This window comes from Hemiscyllium ocellatum, chromosome 4 (genome assembly GCF_020745735.1).
Source record: "Hemiscyllium ocellatum isolate sHemOce1 chromosome 4, sHemOce1.pat.X.cur, whole genome shotgun sequence".
Lineage (NCBI taxonomy): Eukaryota > Metazoa > Chordata > Chondrichthyes > Orectolobiformes > Hemiscylliidae > Hemiscyllium > Hemiscyllium ocellatum.
In genome coordinates, this window is record NC_083404.1 from 131733439 (window position 1) to 131756040 (window position 22602).

Here is a 22602-nt window from a genome sequence, read left to right on the forward strand (position 1 = left end):
CAGCCTGTTCAGCCTCTCCCCATGGTTCAAGTCCTCCAATCCTTGCAACATCCTTGTAAATCTTTTTTGAATCCTTTCAAGTTTCACAACATCTTTCCAATAGGAAGGAGACCAGAATTGCACACAATATTCCAACAGTGGCCTACCCAATGTCCTGTACAGCTGCAACATGACCTCCCAACTCCTGTACTCAATACCCAAAATGCAGCACCTCACATTTATCTGAATTAAACTCCATCTGCCACTTCTCAACCCATTGGCCCATCTGGTCAAGATCCTGTTGCAAACTGAGGTAACCTTCTCTGCCGTCCACTACACCTCCAATTTTGGTGTCATCTGCAAATTTACTGACTGTATCTCTTATGCTTGCATCCAAATCATTTATGTAAATGACAAAAAATAGAGGACCCAGCACTGATCCTTGTGGCACTCCACTGGTCACAGGCCTCCAGTCTGAAAAACAACCCTCCACCACTATCCTCTGTCTTCTACCTTTGAGCCAGTTTTGTATCCAAATGGCTAGTTCTCCTTGTGTTCTGTGAGATCTAACCTTGCTAATCAGTCTCCCATGGGGAATCTTGTCGAACACCTTACTGAAATCCCTATAGGTCACATCTACCACTCTGCCCTCATCAATCCTCTTCGTTACTTCTTCAAAAAACTCAATCAAGTTTGTGAGACATGACTTCCCATGCAGAAAGCTATGTTGACTATCCCTAATCAGTCCTTGCCTTTCCAAATACATGTATATCCTGTCCCTCAGGATTATCCTCCAATAACTTGCCCACCATTGACATCAGGCTCACTGGTCTATAATTCCCTGGCTTGTCCTTACCACCCTTCTTAAACAGTAGCAACACGTTTGCCAACCTCCAGTCTTCCGGCACCTCACCTGTAACTATTGATGATACAAATATCTCAGCAAGAGGCCCAGCAATCACTTCTCTAGCTTCCCACAGAATTCTAAGTTACAGCTGATCAGGTCCTGGGGATTTATCCACATTTATGTGTTTCAAGACATCCAGCACTTCCTCCTCTGTAATGTAGACATTTTGTAAAATGTCACCATCTATTTCCCTACAGTCTATATCTTCCATATCCTTTTCCACAGTAAATACTGATGCAAAATACTCGTTTAGTATCTCCCCCATTTTCTGCAGCTCCACACAAAGGCTGCCTTGCTGATCTTTGAGGGGCCCTATTCTCTCCCTAGTTACCCTTTTGTCCTTGTTGTATTTGTAAAAACCGTTTGGATTCTCCTTAATTTTATTTGCCAAAGCTATCTCATGTTGCCTTTTTGCCCTCCTGAATTCCCTTTTAAGTATACTCTTACTTTCTTTATACTCTTCTAAGGATTGACTTGATCTATCCTGTCTGTACCTGACATATACCTTTTTCTTCTTCTTAACCAAACCCTCAATTTCTTTCGTCATGCAGCATTCCCTATAGCTACCAGCCTTCCCTTTCACCCTGACAGGAATATACTTTCTCCGGACTCTTGTTATCTCATTTCTGAAGGCTTCCTATTTTCCAGCTGTCCCTTTACCTGCGAACATCTGCCCCCAATCAGCTTTTGAAAGTTCTTGCCTAATACCATCAAAATTAGTGTTTCTCCAATTCAGAACTTCAACTTTTAAATCTGGTCTATCCTTTTCCATCACTATTTTAAAACAAATAGAATTATGGTCGCTCAACCCAAAATGCTCCCCCACTGACACCTCAGGTACCTGCCTTGCCTTATTTCCCAAGAGTAGGTCAAGTCTTGCACATTCTCAGGTAAGTACATCCGCATACTGAATCAGAAAAAATTCTTGTACACACTTAACAAATTCCTGTCCATCTAAACCCTGAACACTATGGCAGTCCTAGTCTATGTTTGGAAAGTTTAAATCCCCTACCATAACCATCCTTTTATTCTTACAGAGATCTCCTTACAAGTTTGTTTCTCAATTTCCCACTCACTATTAGGGGGTATATAATACAATTCCAATAAGGTGATCATCCCTTTCTTATTTCTCTGCAGAGGCAGGTTCTTTACACAGAGAGTGGTAAGGGCGTGGAATGCCCCACCTGCCAATGTGGTCAACTCAGCCGCATTAGGGAGTTTGAAACAATCCTTGGATAAGTACATGAATGATGATGGGATAGTGTAGGAGAACGAGCTGAGAATAGTTCACAGGTCAGCACAACATTGAGGGCCGAAGGGCCTGTTCTGCGCTGTAGTGTTCCATGTTCTATGTAACTCACTTATGTCTTAGCTCTTACAATTCTTGCTATTTCAATCAATGCTGCCTTTTGCAGTGAAATCTTGACACTGGAAAACATACAGAAACTCAAGGCCACAGTATTTGGGAGGACAGCAAAGTACGTTTCTGAAGTACATGATTTGTTTGAAGAGGCCACAAAGGATGTGTGACTCAGGTGTTAGTTTGTATGTTCATGCTAATGATTACTGCAATCCTGGGAAGCCATTAACATTATACCGGGCTTGTGCTATCACTTTTTGAATGACTCACTCTGATGTATTCCTCTGTTTGCTCAGCTTTTTCAAAATTCTGTTTCTATTGGCATGATTAGAAATGAGAATTACGTAAAGAAATCTCATGAACATAATGTAATGACATACATTAATCTTGTCTTGACTGTGTATTATACTTTGCACAGAGAATCCCGCTCAGATTGGAAGAGGTTTTGTTCTCATTAGCTTGGTGGATATCAATGATAATGCTCCAGAATTCCCAATGGACTATGAAACATTTGTATGTGAGAATTCCAATCATGGTAAGGTAAGGAACTGCCCCAAATTACATTGATATAACATTCAGTCTGTTCGGGTACTGTGTTTCCATGTTTCATTCAGTTTGGTGTTAACTCCACTCACTTATTAATGCGCTCTCACCTTTGAATCAATAAATGCTGGTGCAATTCCCACTCCAGGATTTGAGTATGTAACATCTTGGTGAGAGAGGAGTTGCTCGTGTGTTGGAGGGGTCGGTTGGCTGGATAGCTGGTTTGGAATGCCAACTGAGTGGGTTCAATTCCCATGCCAGCTGAGGTTACCATGAAGGCTCTTCCTCCTCTACCTCTCCTCTTCCCAGAGGCCAAGTGACCTTCAGGTTCAGCCATCACCAGAAAGAACAGCCCGATGGTTCACTAGCACAGGTAGACAGGATAGTGAGGAAGGCGTTTGGTATGCTTTCTTTTATTGGTCAGAGTATTAACTACAGGAGTTGGGAGGTCATGCTGCAGCTGTGCAGGACATTGGTTAGGCCACTGTTGGAATGTTGTGTGCAATTCTGGTCTCCTTCCTATCGGAAAGATGTTGTGAAACTTGAAAGGGTTCAGAAAAGATTTACAAGGATGTTGCCAGGGTTGGAGGGCTTGAGCTATAGGGAGAGGTTGAATAGGCTGGGGCTGTTTTCCCTGGAGTGTCTGAGGCTGAAGGGTGGACCTTATAGAGGTTTATAAAATCATGAGGGCATGGATAGGATAAATAGACAAGGTCTTTTCCTTGGGGTGAGGTAGTCCAGAACTAGTGGGTGTACGTTTAGGATGAGAGGGGAAAGAGACCTAAGGGGCAACTTTTTCACGCAGAGGGTGGTGTGTGTATGTGTGGAATGCGCTGCTAGAGGAAGTGGTGGAGGCTGGTACAATTACAACATTTAAAAGGCATTTGGATGGGTACATGAATAGGGAGGGTTTGGAGGGATATGGGCCGGGTGCTGGCAGGTGGGACTAGATTAGATTGGGATATCTGGTCGGCATGGACGAGTTGGACCAAAGCGTCTGTTTCCGTGCTGTACATCTCTGTGACTCTATGATTACAATAGCTCAGTCTTGTTGTTATTTTTCATTTGTTTTTTGATGGGGTCTGGGCTCATCACTCAGGCCAGTATTGGTCACCCAATCCTAAGTCCTAGCGCGCAAAACTGTCAGCTCAAGCCAGTGGTGATTGTAACAAGGTCAGCCAGGTGGGACCTCATAGAATATGAGTTCTCCAATTGGGGCTGTTAATCTGGTCCAAGCAGGGAGCCCTGGCAGATCAACCTCCTTTCCCCAGGTCCAGAAGCAGTTCAGAGGTTTAATCATTTAATCATGAAGCAATTCAGAGATGGGGATAAGGGTGATCTGGGAGTTGGGAGTGGCAATATTAAGAACAGTAGAACAGAAAGAAGGGTAGAAATCAAACAGGGATGATGGCCTCTTGGTATTAAATCTGAGTTCAAATCCCATGGCTGATGGTGGAATTTAACTCAATAAAAATATGGAATTAAGCGCCTAAAGATGACCATGAAACCCATCTAGAACATAGAACATTGAACAATACAGAGCAGAACAGGCCCTTCGGCCCACGATGTTGTGCTGAACATTTGTCCTAGCTTAAGCACTTATCCATGTACCTATCCAATTGCCACTTAAAGGTCTCCAATGATCCTGACTCTGCCACTCCCACAGCCAGCGCCTTCCATGCCCTCACCACTCTCTGAGTAAAGAACCTACCCCTGACATCTCCCCTATATCTTCCACCTTCGCCTTAAATTTATGTCCCCTTGTAACACTCTGTTGTACCCGGGGAAAAGGTCTCTGACTGTCTACTCTATCTATTCCCCTGATCATCTTATAAACCTCTATCAAGTCACCCCTCATCCTTCGCCGTTCCAATGAGAAAAGGCCTAGCACTCTCAACCTATCCTCGTATGACCTATTCTCCATTCCAGGCAACATCCTGGTAAATCTCCTCAGCATCCTCTCCAAAGCTTTCCTAAATGAGGCGATCAGAACTGCACACAGTACTCCAAATGTGGCCTTACCAAGGTCCTGTACAGCTACAACCTCACCTCACGACTCTTGAATTCAATCCCTCTGCTAATGAACGCTAATACACCATAGGCCTTCTTACAAGCTCTATCCACCTGAGTGGCAACTTTCCAAGAGCTATGAACATAGACCCCAAAATCCCTCTGCTCCTCCACCTTACTAAGAACCATACCATTAGCCCTGTATTCCGCATTCTTATTTGTCCTTCCAAAATGGACAACCTCACACTTGACAGAGTTGAACTCCATCTGCCACTCCTCAGCCCAGCTCTGCATCATATCTAAGTCCCTTTGCAGCTGACAACAGCCCTCCTCACTATCCACAACTCCACCAATCTTCGTATCGTCTGCAAATTTACTGACCCACCCTTCATTTCCCTCTTCCAAGTCATTAATAAAAATTACAAACAGCAGAGGACCCAGAACTGATCCCTGCGGAACTCCACTTGTAACTGGGCACCAGGCTGAATATTTACCATCTACCACCACTCTCTGACTTCGACCGGTTAGCCAGTTCTCTATCCAACTGGCCAAGTGTTCCACTATCCCATGCCTCCTGACTTTCCACATAAGCCTACCATGGGGAACCTTATCGAATGCCTTACTAAAATCCATGTACACCACATCCACTGCTCTACCCTCATCCACTTGCTTGGACACCTCCTCAAAGAATTCAATAAGACTTGTAAGGCAAGACCTACCCCTCACAAATCCGTGCTGGCTGTCCCTAATCAAGCAGTGTCTTTCCAGATACTCATAAATCCTATCCCTCAGCACCCTTTCCATTACTTTGCCTACCACCGAAGTAAGACTAACTGGCCTGTAATTCCCAGGGTTATCCCTATTCCCTTTTTTGAACAGGGGTACAACATTTGCCACTCTCCAGTCCCCTGGCACCACCCCCGTTGACAGTGAAGACGAGAAGATCATTGCCAACGGTTCTGCAATTTCTTCTCTTGCTTCCCTCATGATCCTAGGATATATCCCATCAGGCCCGGGGGACTTGTCTATCCTCAAGTTTTTCAAAATGTCCAACACATCTTCCTTCCTAACAAGTATCTCCTCTAGCTTACCAGTCTGTTTCATACTCTCCTCTTCAACAATACAGTTCCTCTCATTTGTAAATACAGAAGAAAAGTACTCATTCAAGACCTCTCCTATCTCTTCCGACTCAACACACAGTCTCCCACTACTGTCCTTGATCAGACCTACCCTCGTTCTCGTCATTCTCATGTTTCTCACATACGCATAAAAGGCCTTGGGGTTATCCTTGATCCTACCCGCCAAAGATTTTTCATGCCCTCTCTTAGCTCTCCTAAATCCCTTTCTTCAGCTCCCTCCTGGCTATCCTGTATCCCTCCAATGCTCTGTCTGACCCTTGTTTCCTCAACCTTATGTGAGTCTCCTTCTTCCTCTTTACTAGACATTCAACCTCCCTCGTCAACCAAGGTTCCCTCACACGACCATCTCTTTCCTGCCTGACAGGTACATCCATATCAAGGACACGTCGTATCTATTCCTTGAAAACGTTCCACATTTCAACGACATCCTTCCCTGACAGCCTATGCTCCCAACTTATGCTCCTCAGATCCTGTCTTGCAGCATCGTAGTTACCCTTCCCCCAATTATAAAACCTGCCCTGTTCACTAACCTGGTTCACTAATGTCCTTTAGGAAAGGAACCTTACCTGGTCTGGCCTACATGTGACTCCAGACTCACTCTCAACTACAACTGGGGATGGGGAATAACTGCTGGCCTACCCAGCAATGCCCAGAATAACATAGAAAGCAACACTGACCTGGCCAGCAATGTCTACACCCTGTGACTGAATAAAGAAACCAAATGGAACTAGGAGAAACAGGCAGGATGTTGAATGGAAGACTAAATGGCAGCAGCAGAAACATTACCAGCACCTGCTCTGCAAGAAAATGGGAGCACTGGTTACTTGGTTGTGTTGCATTCGCCGTTAAAGTGCAAATTTCACACAATCTTCTCAAATCTAGGCTAAGGCTTGTCCCATAATCCATACAAATCGCTTGCAATCAATGTGTAAATTGTTGGAAAAGGCAAACTGCGGCTTTCAATGATTTCTCCTGAATGACTGTTGAGATGCTTTATGACTTTGACATGAATACAAAAAGCTATAATTAGATTAAATCACAGGGCATTGTGGATACATGATAGCAATTTAAATGGAAAAAGTACAGGTTTGCTGCAAATTAAAAATTAAAATGCCAAGTGATAGAATGGAGTTGCAGTTTAAAAATCCAGGGAGCATTTATTTGCCATCATTCCAATTAGAATACAAATAATCCAAAATACCGATGATGAGAGACCACTCTAATTTAGTTCTTGTGAAAGCTCCATTATACGCCATATGCACTGCTACCCACCAAATCAATTATGCAACTATACTCCATGCATGGTAATGAAGATAAGTGATAGAAGTTCAATTTAGTATTCCTTTCATTGGCAAAGAATGAATTACATTTATATAGCACCTTTCCTGAATGAAGGACATTCCACAGTGTTCTGTTTTTGATTCCTGTAATGGATTTTTTTTCGTACAGCAAGGTTCCACAAACTACAATGAATAGCAAAAAAGTACAGGTTTTATTTTCTGTAAAGATGTTGACCAATAGCAGCAGATCAGTGCTAATGAGCATAAGCTCTGTCCAACATTACTCTGTTGGCCAAAGATATCCTGCTCCTCACGTGGCCGTTTCTTGTGGAGCGTTGTTGAGGGACATTTGCTGCTCCATTTGTGAACACAACAATGATCATTGTTCCACACAGTGTCACTCTTTAATTGTGAAGAAACACTTTGAGGCTTCTCGTTCTGTTGTGGAGAATTATCCAGAGGCCAGTGTGTATTATTCAGATTTTGAAGGCTACATCCCAAAACAGTCAGCAGTATATTATGTTTGGACCTTGGAATGTCATGAAAATCCTTCAATTTTTTTGTGCCTCACAAATCACAAAGGTTTATGTTTTTTAAGATTCTGAGCTCCTCGGTGTAAATGTCTTTCTTCTTTTCTCCTGTTTATATATTTTTAATACTTTTCTCCCTGCACAGTAGCACCAAAAAGCGATGGTGCTTACGTATTCCCCAGCACGTGTGTATGTGTGTGTGTGTGTGTGTGCGCGCGTGTGTGTGTGTCTGTGTGCGTGTGTGTGTGTCTGTGTACGTGTGTGTGTGTGTCTGTGTACGTGTGTGTCTGTGTGTGTGTGCGTGTGTGTGTGTCTATGTGTCTGTGTGTGTGTGTGTGTGTGTGTGTCTGTGTGCGTGTGCGCGTGTCTGTGTGTGTGTGTGTGTCTGTGTGTGTGTGTGAGATCACCAAGGTTTATCGGGAGTTTCCTACCCCGTTGCTTTTGTGTTGTTGTTTGTACGGATTGATGATTCAACACCAAAGGAGGTCATTTGGCCCATCGCTTGGCCTATCTTCGGTAGCACTGTCCTACTCTTGCCTCAAAGGTTTCTCCAGAGTCAAGATCCTCTCTACATACGGGGTAAGGGGTGAAACGCTGAGCAGGCTGTCACACAACTCGACCCTTGCTGCCCCTCTGTGTGCTGCTTTCTTCCTGTTACTGAGAGAGAAGCAGGTGGTAAGGGAGATGAAATTGAATGACTTAGCTCAAACTTTTTGTGCAAGTGGGGAGGTGTCCTGATTGAAGGAGTTGATAGGCAGGGTGAGTGGTGTTGGGACGGGGGTTGGGATGGGTGAGAGTGAGTGAGGGATGATGTTGCAGAGAGCTTCTGGTGGGAGGTGGGGACAGTCACAGAGATTGAATGAATTTGTGATCATACAGCACAGAAACAGACCCTTCAGTCAAATCCATCCATGCTGACCAGATATCCTAAATAAATCCAGTCCCATTTGCCAGCATTTGGCAGATATCTCTCTAAACCCTTCCTATTCATATACCCATCCAGATGCTTCTGGCAGCGCATTGCATTCACGCACCATCTTCTATGTGAAAAAGTTCCTTTTTAAATCTTTTCCCTCTCACCTTAAACTTATGCCCTTTAGGTTTGGACTGCCAGGTATCAGAGACATGATGGTGGCACCTATTGGGTGAGAAGGTCATTGACCTTCATCCCACATTGCTGGCCTATCCTCCAGATGGTTAAGTCTGCTGCATTGACTGAGGTGACGACTTCAGACCAAGCTGGCATGGTGTCAGTCTGGGGGAAAGGAGGTTGTCCTCCCTCTATATCACCCCCCATCCGCCAGGACCTCCAGGCCCCTACCCAACCATTAGCCCTTGCTTGCCAGGACTAGAGCACGCTCCTCATTCCTGATGAAGGGCTTTTGCCCAAAACGGTGACGCTCCTGCTCCTCGGATGCTGCCTGACCTGCTGTGCTTTTCTAGCACCACACTCTTGACTCTGAAATCTCCAGCATCTGTAGTCCTCACTGACTCCTAGAACCAGAACATCAGCCTACGGGGCAGCTCAATGCTTGTCCAAGTGCACCACATGATACCATCACTAGAGATACCCATCAATTTTGGAATATCCCAGCAGTGATGTCTTCTTTCAGAAATGGCTTGTGGGAAGATGTGACTAGGACTGAATGACCGGAGTCCGTAGGAGTGAGCTGGGTCATGAATAAGGGGGGTTTAGTAAGAAACGGTAGGAGATCTTGCTAGACCTCATGGTGAAAAGCCGTCCCGAGAACTCGATGAACAAGGCACTTATCCAAATAAACTGTAAGACTTAGCCAGGCAAAAATATTTCCATGTTATGGGCTGTCCAGAAGTAGGCATTAAAATACAGCTAAACCTTCCAGGGAGTGAAAATAGGAAACAATTCCACACAAGAAGAGCAGGTGAAATTAATAGCTGATAACTGATTCTGGACCAAGCATTAATTTTAGCTTTTTGAGGCTAAAGATTATTATGGGTTAAGGGGCAAAAGTACATCTATGGAAATAGCAGTAGATAAGCTTTGGCCTCATCGAATGGCAAAACAGAAGGGTTTAGAGTGAAATAGGTCAAATGCTGGCAAATAGCACTAGATTAATTTAGGATATCTGGTCAGCATGAATGAATTGGACAGAAGGGTCTCTTTCCATGTTGTACAGCTCTATAACTCTATACCTCTATAACAGGCTTGAGAGGCTGAGTGACCTCTTCCCCATCCTATGTTGATAATTGCCCACTGTACTGTCACTGTAGCCAAGGCAAATTGTAAAGGTTTAGCGAAATAGTCAAAACAAATGTCGAATTATTTCATTTCTCAGCACACATCAGTTGAACCTCAACTCAGTTGATGTTGAGAAGGTGTGTCCATCAGGGTGGAGGATTGTTGATTGGTGAGGTGGAATGTGTGGACCCAGGGGGGACTCCATCTTTTTTGGGGTTCGAGGCAGAGGTGTGGGAAATGGAGGAGACATGATTGAGGGCACCGTTGATCACAAGAAAGGGAAAATTACTGCCCTTGCAATAGGAGGACATCTGAGATGAGCTGAAGTGGAGAAGGATTATGCTGAACAAGTCAACTCTCCTGCTTCTGTAGATGCTGCCTGACTTGCTGTGCTTTTTCCAGTGCATGCTTTATCAACTCTGCCATCATGGTTGCATTCATCTAACAATTAACCGCCTTGACTAATCATAATAACAGATGTAGTGAAATGCTTGTTAGAGCAAAAGATATTTGCAGTAATTGAGTTTATACTAACAAGGTTCCATAGTGGTTTGGTTTTTGTTCAGGAATTACGCGCTTGTAATTAATGGCAACACAGAACAGAAAATGCTTTCTACATCTGAAAGTGCAGTCGAAAAGTACTACATGCCATTTGCAAAACTACAGCAATCTAATTGATCTCAGTGGGGATAACTGAGATTTTCAGCTGCTTAGACAAAATAATTGTTTTTGTCTAACAAGTTCAAAGCCTGAAATAGACTTGAGGTGGAAAACGAAGTGCTTATCGGCTAAAGCATCAAATCAGTCAGTTTAGTTGTCTGTAAAAAGGTTCATTTTGTCAAGCCATAACATTTTGTGAAACCATTCAGCAGTAGGACGCCCTTACTCTCTCCCACCTCTGTGAATAAATTTTAATTAGTATCATACCAATTCCGAGTAATCTAATTGAGAGGAATGACAGATCTGTAACTGTGCCGGAATTAAACAGGAAGCCAGAGCTTAGCAACAGACTGCCGAGGGATCAAGATAAATCCAAAGAGTTTCCGGCAGGCAAATCTTAAATCTGCTGAGCACAGGACAAGATTGGAGATTGAAGTCTTTACTCAGTAAGAGTGGAAGTTTGAAACATCACAGCGTCGAATGTTGGTGCTGATGCTGCAAACTCTGGAGAAAAGCCTTTACTCAGATAATAGTCGGAATGCAGCCCCTGGAACCAAATGGAACAGTTGAGGAATAGCACAGATCGAGGTGAGGGGAAACTAGATAAGTGCATAGTGGAGAAATGAAGAGAAGGATAGTTTAACGGGGTGAGATAGGAAGAATGGAAAAGGCTCATGTCGAGCAGAAACCCTGCATAGACCTGTTGGGCAGAATGGCCTTCCGACTGTGCTGTAAGTTCTTTGCATAAATGAAGTAGCTGATATCTAGATAAAGCGCAGCAGGTCAGGCAGCATCCAAGGAACAGGAAATTCGACGTTTCGGGCATAAGCCCTTCATCAGGAATCCTGAAACGTCAAATTTCCTGTTCCTTGGATGCTGCCTGACCTGCTGCGCTTTAACCAGCAACACATTTTCAGCTCTGATCTCCAGCATCTGTAGACCTCACTTTCTCCTGCTGATATCTAGATAGCAAGGACCAGAGAAATCCAGGGTCGTAGATCTGTTGGTCCTTTTTTTATTCATTTTGCAAATGAAGTTAAATAGGAGTGTAAGTTGTGAAAAGGAAATAACTAGGCTGCAAAGGATTATACAAGTGGGCAAACATCTGGCAAATGGAGTACAAAGCAGGAAAATGTGAAATAATCTATTTCAGCAAGAAAAATTTGAAAAAAAGCATATTATGCCAAAAGTGAGAGATTGCAGAGCTCTGAAATACAGAGCGATCTGTATATCCCAGTCCATGAATACATGACCATAACAAACTACAGAAGGTTATGTGCAGAACCCAGACCATCACGGATGCCAGCCTCCCATCCATGGGCTCCATTTACACAGCTTGCTGCTGAGGAAAGGCTGCCATCCCACCCCGGTAATGATCTCCTACAACCTCTTCTGTCAGGCAGGAGATACAGAAGCTTGAACACCAGCGTGTTCAGGAACAGCTTCTTCTCTGGTGTTATTAGACTGATGAATGGACTCTTTAACTTCAAATAACGCTGATCTTGTTAATATTAATCTTGCCTAGCTCACACCCTGTGTGACATAATCTGTGTGCCTTTGTCTTAGTTTTTTTCACCCTTTGGTCTTTATGTCCTTTCTCACTATGATCTGCCTGTACTGCTTACAAACAAAGCTTTTCGCTGTGCTTAGGTACATGTGACAATAAATAAATAAAATAAAATAAAATCAAACTAAGAGGTTAGTATGCAGATACAGTGACCAATTAGGAAAGCTAACGGTATGTTACTGTTTATTGGGGGAATTGAATATAAAGGTGGAGAGATTAAACTTCAGCTAAACCATGCACTGGTGACACCATATCAGGAATACTCTGCACAGTGTCGAGCCCCTTAGGATGTAAGTGAGTTAGAAGAAATTCACAGAATGTTTATTTGACTAGTAGCTGGACCGGTTGGGTTGTCTTATGAGGAAAGCTTGGACAGGCTCTGTTAGTATCTACTGAGGTTTAAAAGAGTAAGAGAAAACTGGATTAAAGCATATAAAATTCTGAGGGGTCTTTAAAGTGTGAATGTTTCATAGCTTCATATTAATTGAAGCAAGTGTAGGCCATTTGGCCCATTGAGACTGCTCCACCATTCATTAAGATCATGGCTGATCGATCGTCTCAGCTCCTCCTACCTGCGTTATCCCCATAACCCTTAATTCCCCTACCATGCAAAAACCCACTCAACTTTGTCCTGAATATATTTCATGGAGCGGCCTCTACTGCTTCCTTGGGCAGACAATTCCATAGATTCACTACTCTCTAGGAAAAGCAGCTCCTCCTCATCTCTGTCCTAAATCTACTCCTCTTAATCTTGAGGCTATGTCCCCTAGTCCCCTAGTCTCACCCACCTGCGGAAACAACTGACCGCTTCTCTCTATCCCTTTAATAATTTTATATGTTTCTATAAGATATTCTCGTCATTTTTATAAATTCTAGTGAGTACAGTCCCAGCGGCTCAACCTTTCCTCAAAGGGTAACCCCCTCATCTCTGGAATCAACTATGCACCTCCCCCCAAAGCTGTATATCCTTCCTCGGGTTAGGAGACCAGAACTGCACACAGTACTCCAGGTGTGACCTCACCAGCATGTTGTACAATCGCAGCAAGAGCCCCTCTGCTCTTAATTCAATCCCTTGCGCAATGAAGGGTGTGAAGAGATATTTTATCCTAAGGGAGAATAAAGAAATAGTGACCTTCCAACTCCTGTACTCAATACTCTGATCAATAAAGGAAAGCATACCAAACGCCTTCTTCACTATCCTATCTACCTGTGACTCCACTTTCAAGGAGCTATGAACCTGCACTCCAAGGTCTCTTTGTTCAGCAAAACTCCCTTGGACCTTACCATTAATTGTATAAGTCCTGCTAAGATTTGCTTTCCCAAAATGCAGCACTTCGCATTTATCTGAATTAAACTCCATCTGCCACTTCTCAGCCCATTGGCCCATCTGGTCCAGATCCTGTTGTAATCTGAGGTAACCCTCTTCGTTGTCCACTACATCCCAATTTTGGTGTCATCTTCAAACTTACTAACTGTACCTCTTATGCTCACATCCAAGTCATTTATGTAAATGACAAAAAGTAGACTAATAATCTAGATCCCCATGCTAAAGTTCAAATCCCACTGTGGCAGATAATGAAATTTAAATTCAATTGAAAAATCTAGAATTAAAAGCACAATCATGAACCATTTAACCAATGAACTGCTTGCTTTAGGGATCTCCTTACTCCTTTTTCATGCAGAGGGTGGTATGTGTATGGAATGAGCTGCTAGAGGAAGTGATGGAGGCTGGTACAATTGCAACATTAAAAGGCATCTGGATGGGTATATGAATTAGAAGGGTTTAGAAGGATATGGGCTAAATACTGGCAGATAGGACTAGATTAATTTAGAATATTTGGTTGGCATGGACAAGTTGGACCAAAAGTTCTGTTTTCATCCTGTACAACTCAGTAATTGTTATAAAGTCCCATCTATTTTACTAGTGTCATTTAAGGAAGGAAATCTGCCGGTTCCTTTCCCGGTCATGCCTACGTGTGCCTTCAGATGCACAGCAATGTGATTGATTCGTAACTAGACTTTGTGCAATTAGGGATGGGCAATAAATACAGGCCTAGCCAGTGACACCCACATCCCATGAAAGAATAATAATACATTTTAAAATCCCACTATTATAAGAATACCCTTAAGTGGATTTTAAATTTATGCCAGTATCTGTTATCCCAACCCCAGGTGGATGAGGGTTATAAACTTTCGTAGATGATACAGTAAAAAAAAGTAGGACATGTTTCAGGAGGCTGATGGCCTCCTCCTGGTCCTATGTTCCTGTTACTTTTGTTTACTTGAATAGCAGAGGAATAATGTTGCTTTCTCCACAACATTGCTACTGTAATTTTAAATGGGACAGAGACTGACAGTGTAGGAGAGATATTGTCAGATCAATGCAAAAGATTCCCACACTGAAGACATGACCTTTTCCATAAATATGTGGAATTACATTGAAATGATATCACAGGAACCAGTAATCAACTCAACCATTTAGTGGGTGGCATGGTGGCACAGTGGTTAGCACTGCTGCCTCACAGCACCAGGGACCCGGGTTCAATTCCCACCTTAGACAATTGTCTTTGGGAAGTTTGCACATTCTCCCTGTGTCTGTGTGGGTTTCCTCCGAAGATGTGCAGGTGAATTGGCCGTGCTAAATTGCCTGTAGTGTTAGGGTGGGTTGCTCTTCAGAGGGTCGGTGTGGACTTGTTGGGCTGAAGGGCCTGTTTCCACACTGTAAGTATTCTAATTCTAAAATGCGAAGATTTTGGTTATCGGTTTCAACGTCTCTATGGAGCTCAATGCCAGATTCTGTTCAGCGCTGTGTTCTTCCTGACCCAACCTGATAACAACAACTTTTAACTCACCCACTAGTTTTTAAGAATCCCTGTAAGCATGGTACTCTATTTAAGAGCCCAATTCTTCAGCATTGCAGAATGATGAATATGAAGACCACAGCACAGAATTAAACCATGGAACGTGTGTTAGTCCCTTGGTTGTGCTGCCTATTTGACCTCAGTCCCAACCACTTGTGGAGAACTCTGCCATAGAAAGTGGTTGAGACCAAACCACTGAACATTTTCAAGGAGGAATTAGGTTTAATTCTTTGGTCTAAAGGGATCAAATGGTGTGGGAGGAAAGCAGGAGCAGAGTACTGAATTGGCTAACCATCTTTGATCATATTGAATGGCAGAGCACTTGTGAAAGGCTGAATGGCCTGTGTATGCCCCTGTTTTGTATTTTTCTATGCTTCAGTGTTCCCCCACAGTTATGAAAATTTCTCTTCTTCAAGAATTCCTCAAATGCCCTGTTTGCAATGTAATATTCAAACTGCTTCCATCTTTCATTCAGAGCATTGTCACTAACCAAGTCATGCTACCTCCAATTCTTCTTCCACATCAAGATGGCGAGTGATTTGGAGAGAGAAACTTGCAAGTGGTGGTGATCCATTTATTTTCCCTTGTTTCTCTGGATGATTGTGGTGGTGGGTTTTGAGGATGCTGACTAGGGAGTATTGGTGAATTTCTGCTGGACATCTTGGAAATAGTACACACAGTTCCTATTCAGTGTTGGTGGTGGATGGAGTGGATGTTTGTGGGTGTAATGCAAGTTACCTCAGCTCCAGGACATCTCTGCAGAAATGCCTCAGGGTAGTGTGCTAAGCCCAAGTATCTTCAGCTGCTGCATCAATGACCTTCCCTTCATCATAATGTCAGAAGTGGGGATGTTCGCCAATGATTGCACGATGTTCAGCACCATTTGTGACTCCTCAGATACTGAAGCAGTCCATGATCAAACGCAGAAGAGCTGGATAATAGCTAGGCTCGGGTTGAAAAGTGGCAAGTAACATTTTCATCACGGAAGTGACAGACAATGACCATCCTCAAAAAGAGATAATCTAACCACCTACCCATGACATTCAATGGCATTGCCATCAACGAATCCCGCACTGTCCATTTCCTGGGGGGTGGGGTTACCATTGAGCAGAAATTGAACCGAAATAGTTATTTAAGTACTGTGGCTATGAGAGCAGGACAGAGGCGAGGAATCCTGTGTTACCTAACTCACATTTTATCTTCCCAAAGCCTGTCCATCATCATCAAGGCACAAAATAGGAGTGCAATGCATGACTCCCAACTTGCCTGGATGAGTGCAGCTTTAATAATACTCAAGATATTTGACCATCCAGGACAAAGCAGCCCATTTGATTGAACTGAAACTCCATGCTGAAATTGGCATGATTACCTTCTATGGAACATTGGAGCAGTTGCATACACACAGTATTCCAGAAGAACGCTTTGTCCAGTTCTGGTCCCTGTTATATGAAGGATATTTTCAAGCTGGAGAGCGTTCAGAAGCAATTTACCAGGGTATTGCCAGGTTTGAGTTATAAAGAAAGACTGGATGGGCTGGGACTTTTTTCACTGGAGCATAGGAGGTTGAGAGGTGACCTGATCAAAGTTTATAAAATAATCCAAGGTATCGATAGAGTTGGTGGTCGTTGTCCTTTCCCTCGGATGGGGAAATTCAAGACGAGGGGGAACATTTTTAAGGTGAGATTTTAAAAAATAACATGAGGGGCAAATGTTTTGCACAGAAGATGGTTCATGTGTGGAATGAACTTTCTGAGGAAGTGGTGGATGTGGGTCCAATGACAATGTTTAAAAGACATTTGGTAGGTACATGAATAGGAAAGGTTTGGAGGGATATGGGCCAGGACAGGCAGGTGGGACTTGTTTAGTTTGGGATTTTAGTTAGGGTGCTGGTTGGACCAAAGGGTTTGTTACCATGGTCTATGACTCTATGCAACTTAGAGGGAACACTAGTTGGGGGCATTCCTGACTTGTGCCTTAGAGATTCTGCTCAGACTTTGAGGAGTCAGGAGGTGAGTTACCCACAGCAGGATTATTTATGCAATAGTTCAGTTCAGTTTGTGGGCAGTGGTAACCCTGTGATTTTAATGCCATTGAGTGTCAAGGTGTAATGGTATGATTCTCTCATTGTTCAAAACAGTTATTGCCCGGATCTTGTGCAGTGTGAATCTTATTTGTCATTTATCAGCCCAGGTGAATGTTATCCAGATCTTAACCAGCTAGTAAGAATGGATATATCAGAGAGGAGCCAAACAAGAGTCGTCCCATTTTCCAAAACAGTGGGAGAGCAGCTTCGCTGTGTCTTGTTGTGGTTGATTGTGTCAACAATGACAAGAGAATCGAGGAGGATGTGAAGTGACAATGCAGCACAGATATTGTCACAGATGGATTGTTTTCGCTTCTCTTTGGGACTTGAAATATATTTCCCACTTTGCACAGTCTGTCATCTAAACCTTTCTTGCCAGTGTCCTAACTTGTATTAACTCCCTTTTGTCCCTACAGTCCTAACTATGATCAATGACTTACATCAGCAGCAGCTCAACTTTTAAATGTTATCATTGATTTCAAATCTCTTCCTTTCACATATTCTTCATTATCCTGTTCAATGTCCCTCTGGGATACTGGGAATTCTCTCTCTAAATCTCTCTGCCTTGACACCTCTTCCACCCTCTGCTTTGATCAGGTTTTTGCGCGCCTGTAGTCATGTTGGCTCCTGTGGCTCTCAGAGCCAGGTTTTGACATGGCTGCCGTGAAGATCCTTGGAGACATTTTACTTTTGAAGGCACCACGAAAATGCAAGCCGCCATTGTTGGCACAGAATCTAGAGTTGTAAGATTGTTGGGCGAAAGTGAGGACTGCAGATGCTGGAGATTAGAGCCAAGATTAGAGTGGTGCTGGAAAAGCAAGGCAGGTCAGGCAGCATCCGAGGAGCAGGAACATCGATGTTTCAGACAGGAGCCCTTCATCAGGAATGAGCGTCATTCCTGATGAAGGGCTCCTGCCCGGAACTTCAATTTTCCTGCTCCTCGGATACTGCCTGACCTGTTGTGCTTTTCCAGTCCCATTCTAATCTTGACTAAGATTGTTAAGTCAGTCGATAAGGACTAGATAGCTCAGTATCCACGATGGGCAGCATGTCCAACAATTCCACAACACATGACTGAACGGGAGGTATTATCCTTCAGTAATGAACATTGCTTCCTCTGGGTGTTGCACTCAGAGGTTTCATTAAGATCTCTACTTAGCAGCGTAGCTTAAAGGGAACACTCTTTCTGCATGTAGTTTGTCTGTTTGTCCCCATGTACAGTAGATTTTGGATGGCTGTGTGTCCCCAACTTAGAGGAAGTGTTGATCATAACCTAATCATGGGATTCTGTCTTAATATTATCGGATGCCAAGTTACACGTCAGTAATGGGTATCAGCCCATCACCATCCTGATGTATGATGCCAATATCCTTTACTGGGAGGTTGAGGTGGATGGACACAGAAAGGAACTATGTAGAATCATTCCTCAACATGTAAACTGGACAATAAACCCAAGCCTATCAGATTGCATATGACCTATGCCAGAAGCACAGACTGAGAGGAGTGGTCAATGAGTATTTGTTGGCCTGGAGGAATAATTGTAGGTTCGTTCCCCAGGTCTCAGTATTGGGACCCTTCCTTTGCCTGGTTTACATTAATGATTTAGACCTTGGCGGTGCAGGAAGCAATTTCAAAGTTTGCAAATGACCTGACCTGAAACTTAGAATGACTGAACTGTGAAGACAGTGTGGAGCTCCAAAAGGACATTGACAAGTTGGTAAAATGGGTGGGTAGGCAGCAATTCAATGTGAAGAAATATGAGGTGATAGACTTTGCTCATAAGAAAATTGAAAGACAATACAAAATAGGTGGTACATTTCTAAAGAGGGTGTTTCTGTGCACAGATCATTAAAAGTAGCAAGATAAATGGAGAGAGAAGTTATTGAAGAAAAATGTCTTGGCTTTACTAAATGGGCATAGAGTATAAGAGCAGGGAGATCATGTTGAACTTGTTTGACCTAAACTGGAATATGGTGTACAATCATCGGTGCTATATTATAGGAAGGATGTGAATGCATTGGAAAGATTCACAATCATGGTTCCAGGAATGAGAAACTTCAGTCATGAAGATAGATTGAAGAAGTCACGTTTGAATAAGGTTGAGAGGTGATTGGGAAAATATTTTCAAAATCATGTGTCGGCTGGACAGAGTAGATTAGGGAGGCGCTGTTCCCAATCGTTAAAAAGAACAGAATGAGAGGGCATTGATTTAAAGTGACCTGCAAATGAAGCAAGAGTGATGTGAAATACGTTTCACACAGCAAGTAGTTAGGGTGTGGAATGCGCAGCCTAGAAATGTGGCAGAGGCTGGTTCAATTGAGGCATTCAAGAGGGGCATTGGATGGTTATTTGGATTGAATTGGTGTGCAGTGATATGGGGAAAAGGTAGGCGATTGGCAATACGAGTGCAGATACGACGGGGCAAACGGCCTGTTTCTGCACCGTAACAACTCTCTGACTGTGTGAATGACAAGACAGTTTCCCCATATCTTCATCTGACATGATGCATGGCTCTTTGCAAAGTCTCGGACATGGTGATTTGTCTCATGCAAATATTTGACCTTCTAAATTTGTCCTGGCGTGGTTGAGTCCATTTCAGTCATGCTTTGGGCTGCAAATGAAATCTAATCTTTAACTGCAATTACAGACAATTCAGAGAATCAGTGCAGTGGACAGAGATAAACCCCCCAGTGGACACCACTTCCATTTCTCACTTGCTGCCGGGCCTGCCAATAACCTGAATTTCACAGTGCAAGATAACAGAGGTACCTATTTCTATTCTGCTTGGTCATTCCTCAGGTCAGTCGGAGTTTTGCAGCTTGTGACCTTTCTCTTACATGTTTAGCAAAACGAAAGCCATTTCTTCTGCTGGATAATAATTCTAGATTAAAAGCAAAGTACTTTGGATGCTGCAGATTTGAAATTAAGAGGAGAGAGGAGCAGATACACAGTTTCCAATTTGCTCATTTTTCAGAACTGATCAATTATAAACTAATTGTCACAATGATAATTTATAAATTCGAATGAACTGCCTCATTGGATACAATGCTGTTTGATCATTATGACATTGAGATGACTCGCTTAATGCAGCAACCTTTTTTCAAAATTTGAAGTTTATCTCTCTTAATCTGGTCAGCACGTAATGTCTCTGTCAGCACATCAGCTCTTGCACAACTTGCCTAGGGCTTTATGATGTGAAATCGGGCAAGTAGAGGTGACTTAACAGAAATTAAAATTCACAAAAAAGAAACAACTTGTGCAAGACAGATAGGGGGAAAAAAGTCTCAGTGTTACATTCGCCAGAAAGTTGGGTTGAGAAGACATGGAAAAAGAGCTGACCCTTTTTTGATGTCATATATTTTACATTGTGGTATGACAGCATGACAAAAATGTTTTTGTTTTGCTCAGTTAATGGCTTCTCGACGCAAACATGGTGTTCTATCAAAGTGCAAATGCACCGAAGACCTGTGACACTTGCACAATCCATCCTCATGTCACCAGGTGATGGATGACACTGTGCATGTCATAATTAAGCTGTAATATACTCAAGGGCGTGACCAGCTGCTGAATGAGACACGATTGCAAAGACAAATTTTGCACTGCCTATTTAAAGTCAAACAAGTGGGAAGAAAATGACAATTTAAAATAGGCACCGACTTTCATCTGAATAAGTTATATTTGGAAGGAGGTCCGAATGGCTATAACACGATAATATTAAATTATTAAGCAAAGGCTCATTTATACTTGTATGTTATAAGAACATATTGTTCATCCCATGAGTACAAAAACAAAAGTCATTATCGATATAACCAAAGGAGCCATCTCTCCTTTCCTAATGTTCTGTTAAGTACATGGATACTATTTGCCTCAAACACTCCATTTAACAATAAATTCCATATTCTAAAGATGCTCAGGGGAAAGGATCATAGAATCCTTACTGTGTGGCAGCTTTGGTTTTGACTCAAACCTCTAAAGAGCACCCCATCCAGATTCACCACTTCCCTGTAACCTTGCATTTCCCATGGATAACCCATCTAGCCTGCACATTCCTGCACAGTATGGGCAATTCAGCATGGCTAATCTACCTAACCTGCACATCTTTGAAACGTGGGAGGAAACCAGAGCACCTGGAGAAAACCCACGCAGACACAGGGGAGTCTGCAAACTCCACACAGACAATCATCCATGATGAAACCGAACCTGGGTCCCTGGCACTGTAAGACAGTAGTGCTAACCACTGTGCCACCCCTCTCTTGATATCCCCACTATATATCTTAATGGCTGAGGAAGCATACAAGGTTAATTGACCTGGACATAGAGTGAGAACCAGGGGCAGAGAGATTGAGAATGGCTGAGTATTGCTCCAGACCCGGGTCTGCCACCATCAGCTCCATTCCCAAACTGAGCACAATCACCTCTCCCTCAGCCTGAGTGCCATGAAGCTCCTCATAGAGCCTCAGGCCCTTAGTATTGGGTCTTGATGTAAACCCAACCGCTTCCACCTCCTGAGATATTCACCAAGGTCCTTCGACAGAACCTTCCAAATCTATGGCCTGTACCATTTTAAAGGGTAATGACAGCAGTTACATGGAAACACCACCATTTGCAGGTTCCCCCTCTGAGCCACACCCCCCCCTTACTTGGAACAGCATTGCTATTCCCTCCATGTCTCCCGGCCTCTGGAACCTCCTCTCTCATGGCAGTGTCTGCACTGAATAGCCCGCGGTGGTTCCAGAAGGCAGCTCACCACCAACATTCCCTGGAAGCTGGGTGGCTGTCTTCAGGGCCCACATATACTGTTTGACGTGCCAGTGCTGCTCCCAGCAATGACCTCCGGTTTGGGGAAGTCTTTACCACACATGGACCTTGTAGAAGAAAATAAAACGATAAGGCAACTTCGCTCAGCACCACCTTCATAATTAGGGACGGACAATAAGCATTGGCCCAGCTAGTGAGGCCTACATCCCCCTCAATGAATTCTTTCTAAAACACTGACACGGACTTGTTGTTTGAACTACCTTTCTTTGCTGTGTGTCATTCTATGGAATTCCATATAAAAACAGTGTGATTTATTTTCTGAAAACAATGTTTAGATAACACAGCCACGATTCTGACTCGGAGAGCTGGATTCAGTCGACAAGAACAGGCTGTTTACTTCCTGCCCATTGTGATTGTGGACAACGGGATTCCGCCTTTGAGCAGCACCAGCACCCTCACCATCCGGGTCTGTGCTTGTGATGACGATGGCATTGCTCAATCTTGCAACGCTGAAGCCTTCATCCTGCCCGCTGGCCTCAGCACCGGAGCACTAATTGCCATACTGGCCTGCGTTCTGACACTATTAGGTATGTGACTGCGCCTTTAATGGGTTTTTCCTGGCACCGTCCATTCCGAAACAGGAATTTTTGTTTCACGGGGCCCAGGCACACCTCACAGCACCATTAGCATCTCATGCTTCCGTCAAA

The 22602-nt window shown here is 43.4% G+C and overlaps 1 protein-coding gene across 1 annotated transcript in view; it reads left to right on the plus strand.

The window, feature by feature from the left end:
* Positions 1-22602, plus strand: part of LOC132815251 (cadherin-7-like) — a 138414-nt gene that overhangs the window by 109745 nt on the left and 6067 nt on the right. The window contains exons 8-10 of the mRNA XM_060824065.1: positions 2665-2786; positions 19785-19902; positions 22231-22482. Coding sequence (XP_060680048.1) covers positions 2665-2786; positions 19785-19902; positions 22231-22482 — 492 coding nt within the window. The remainder of the gene's footprint in view (positions 1-2664; positions 2787-19784; positions 19903-22230; positions 22483-22602) is intronic.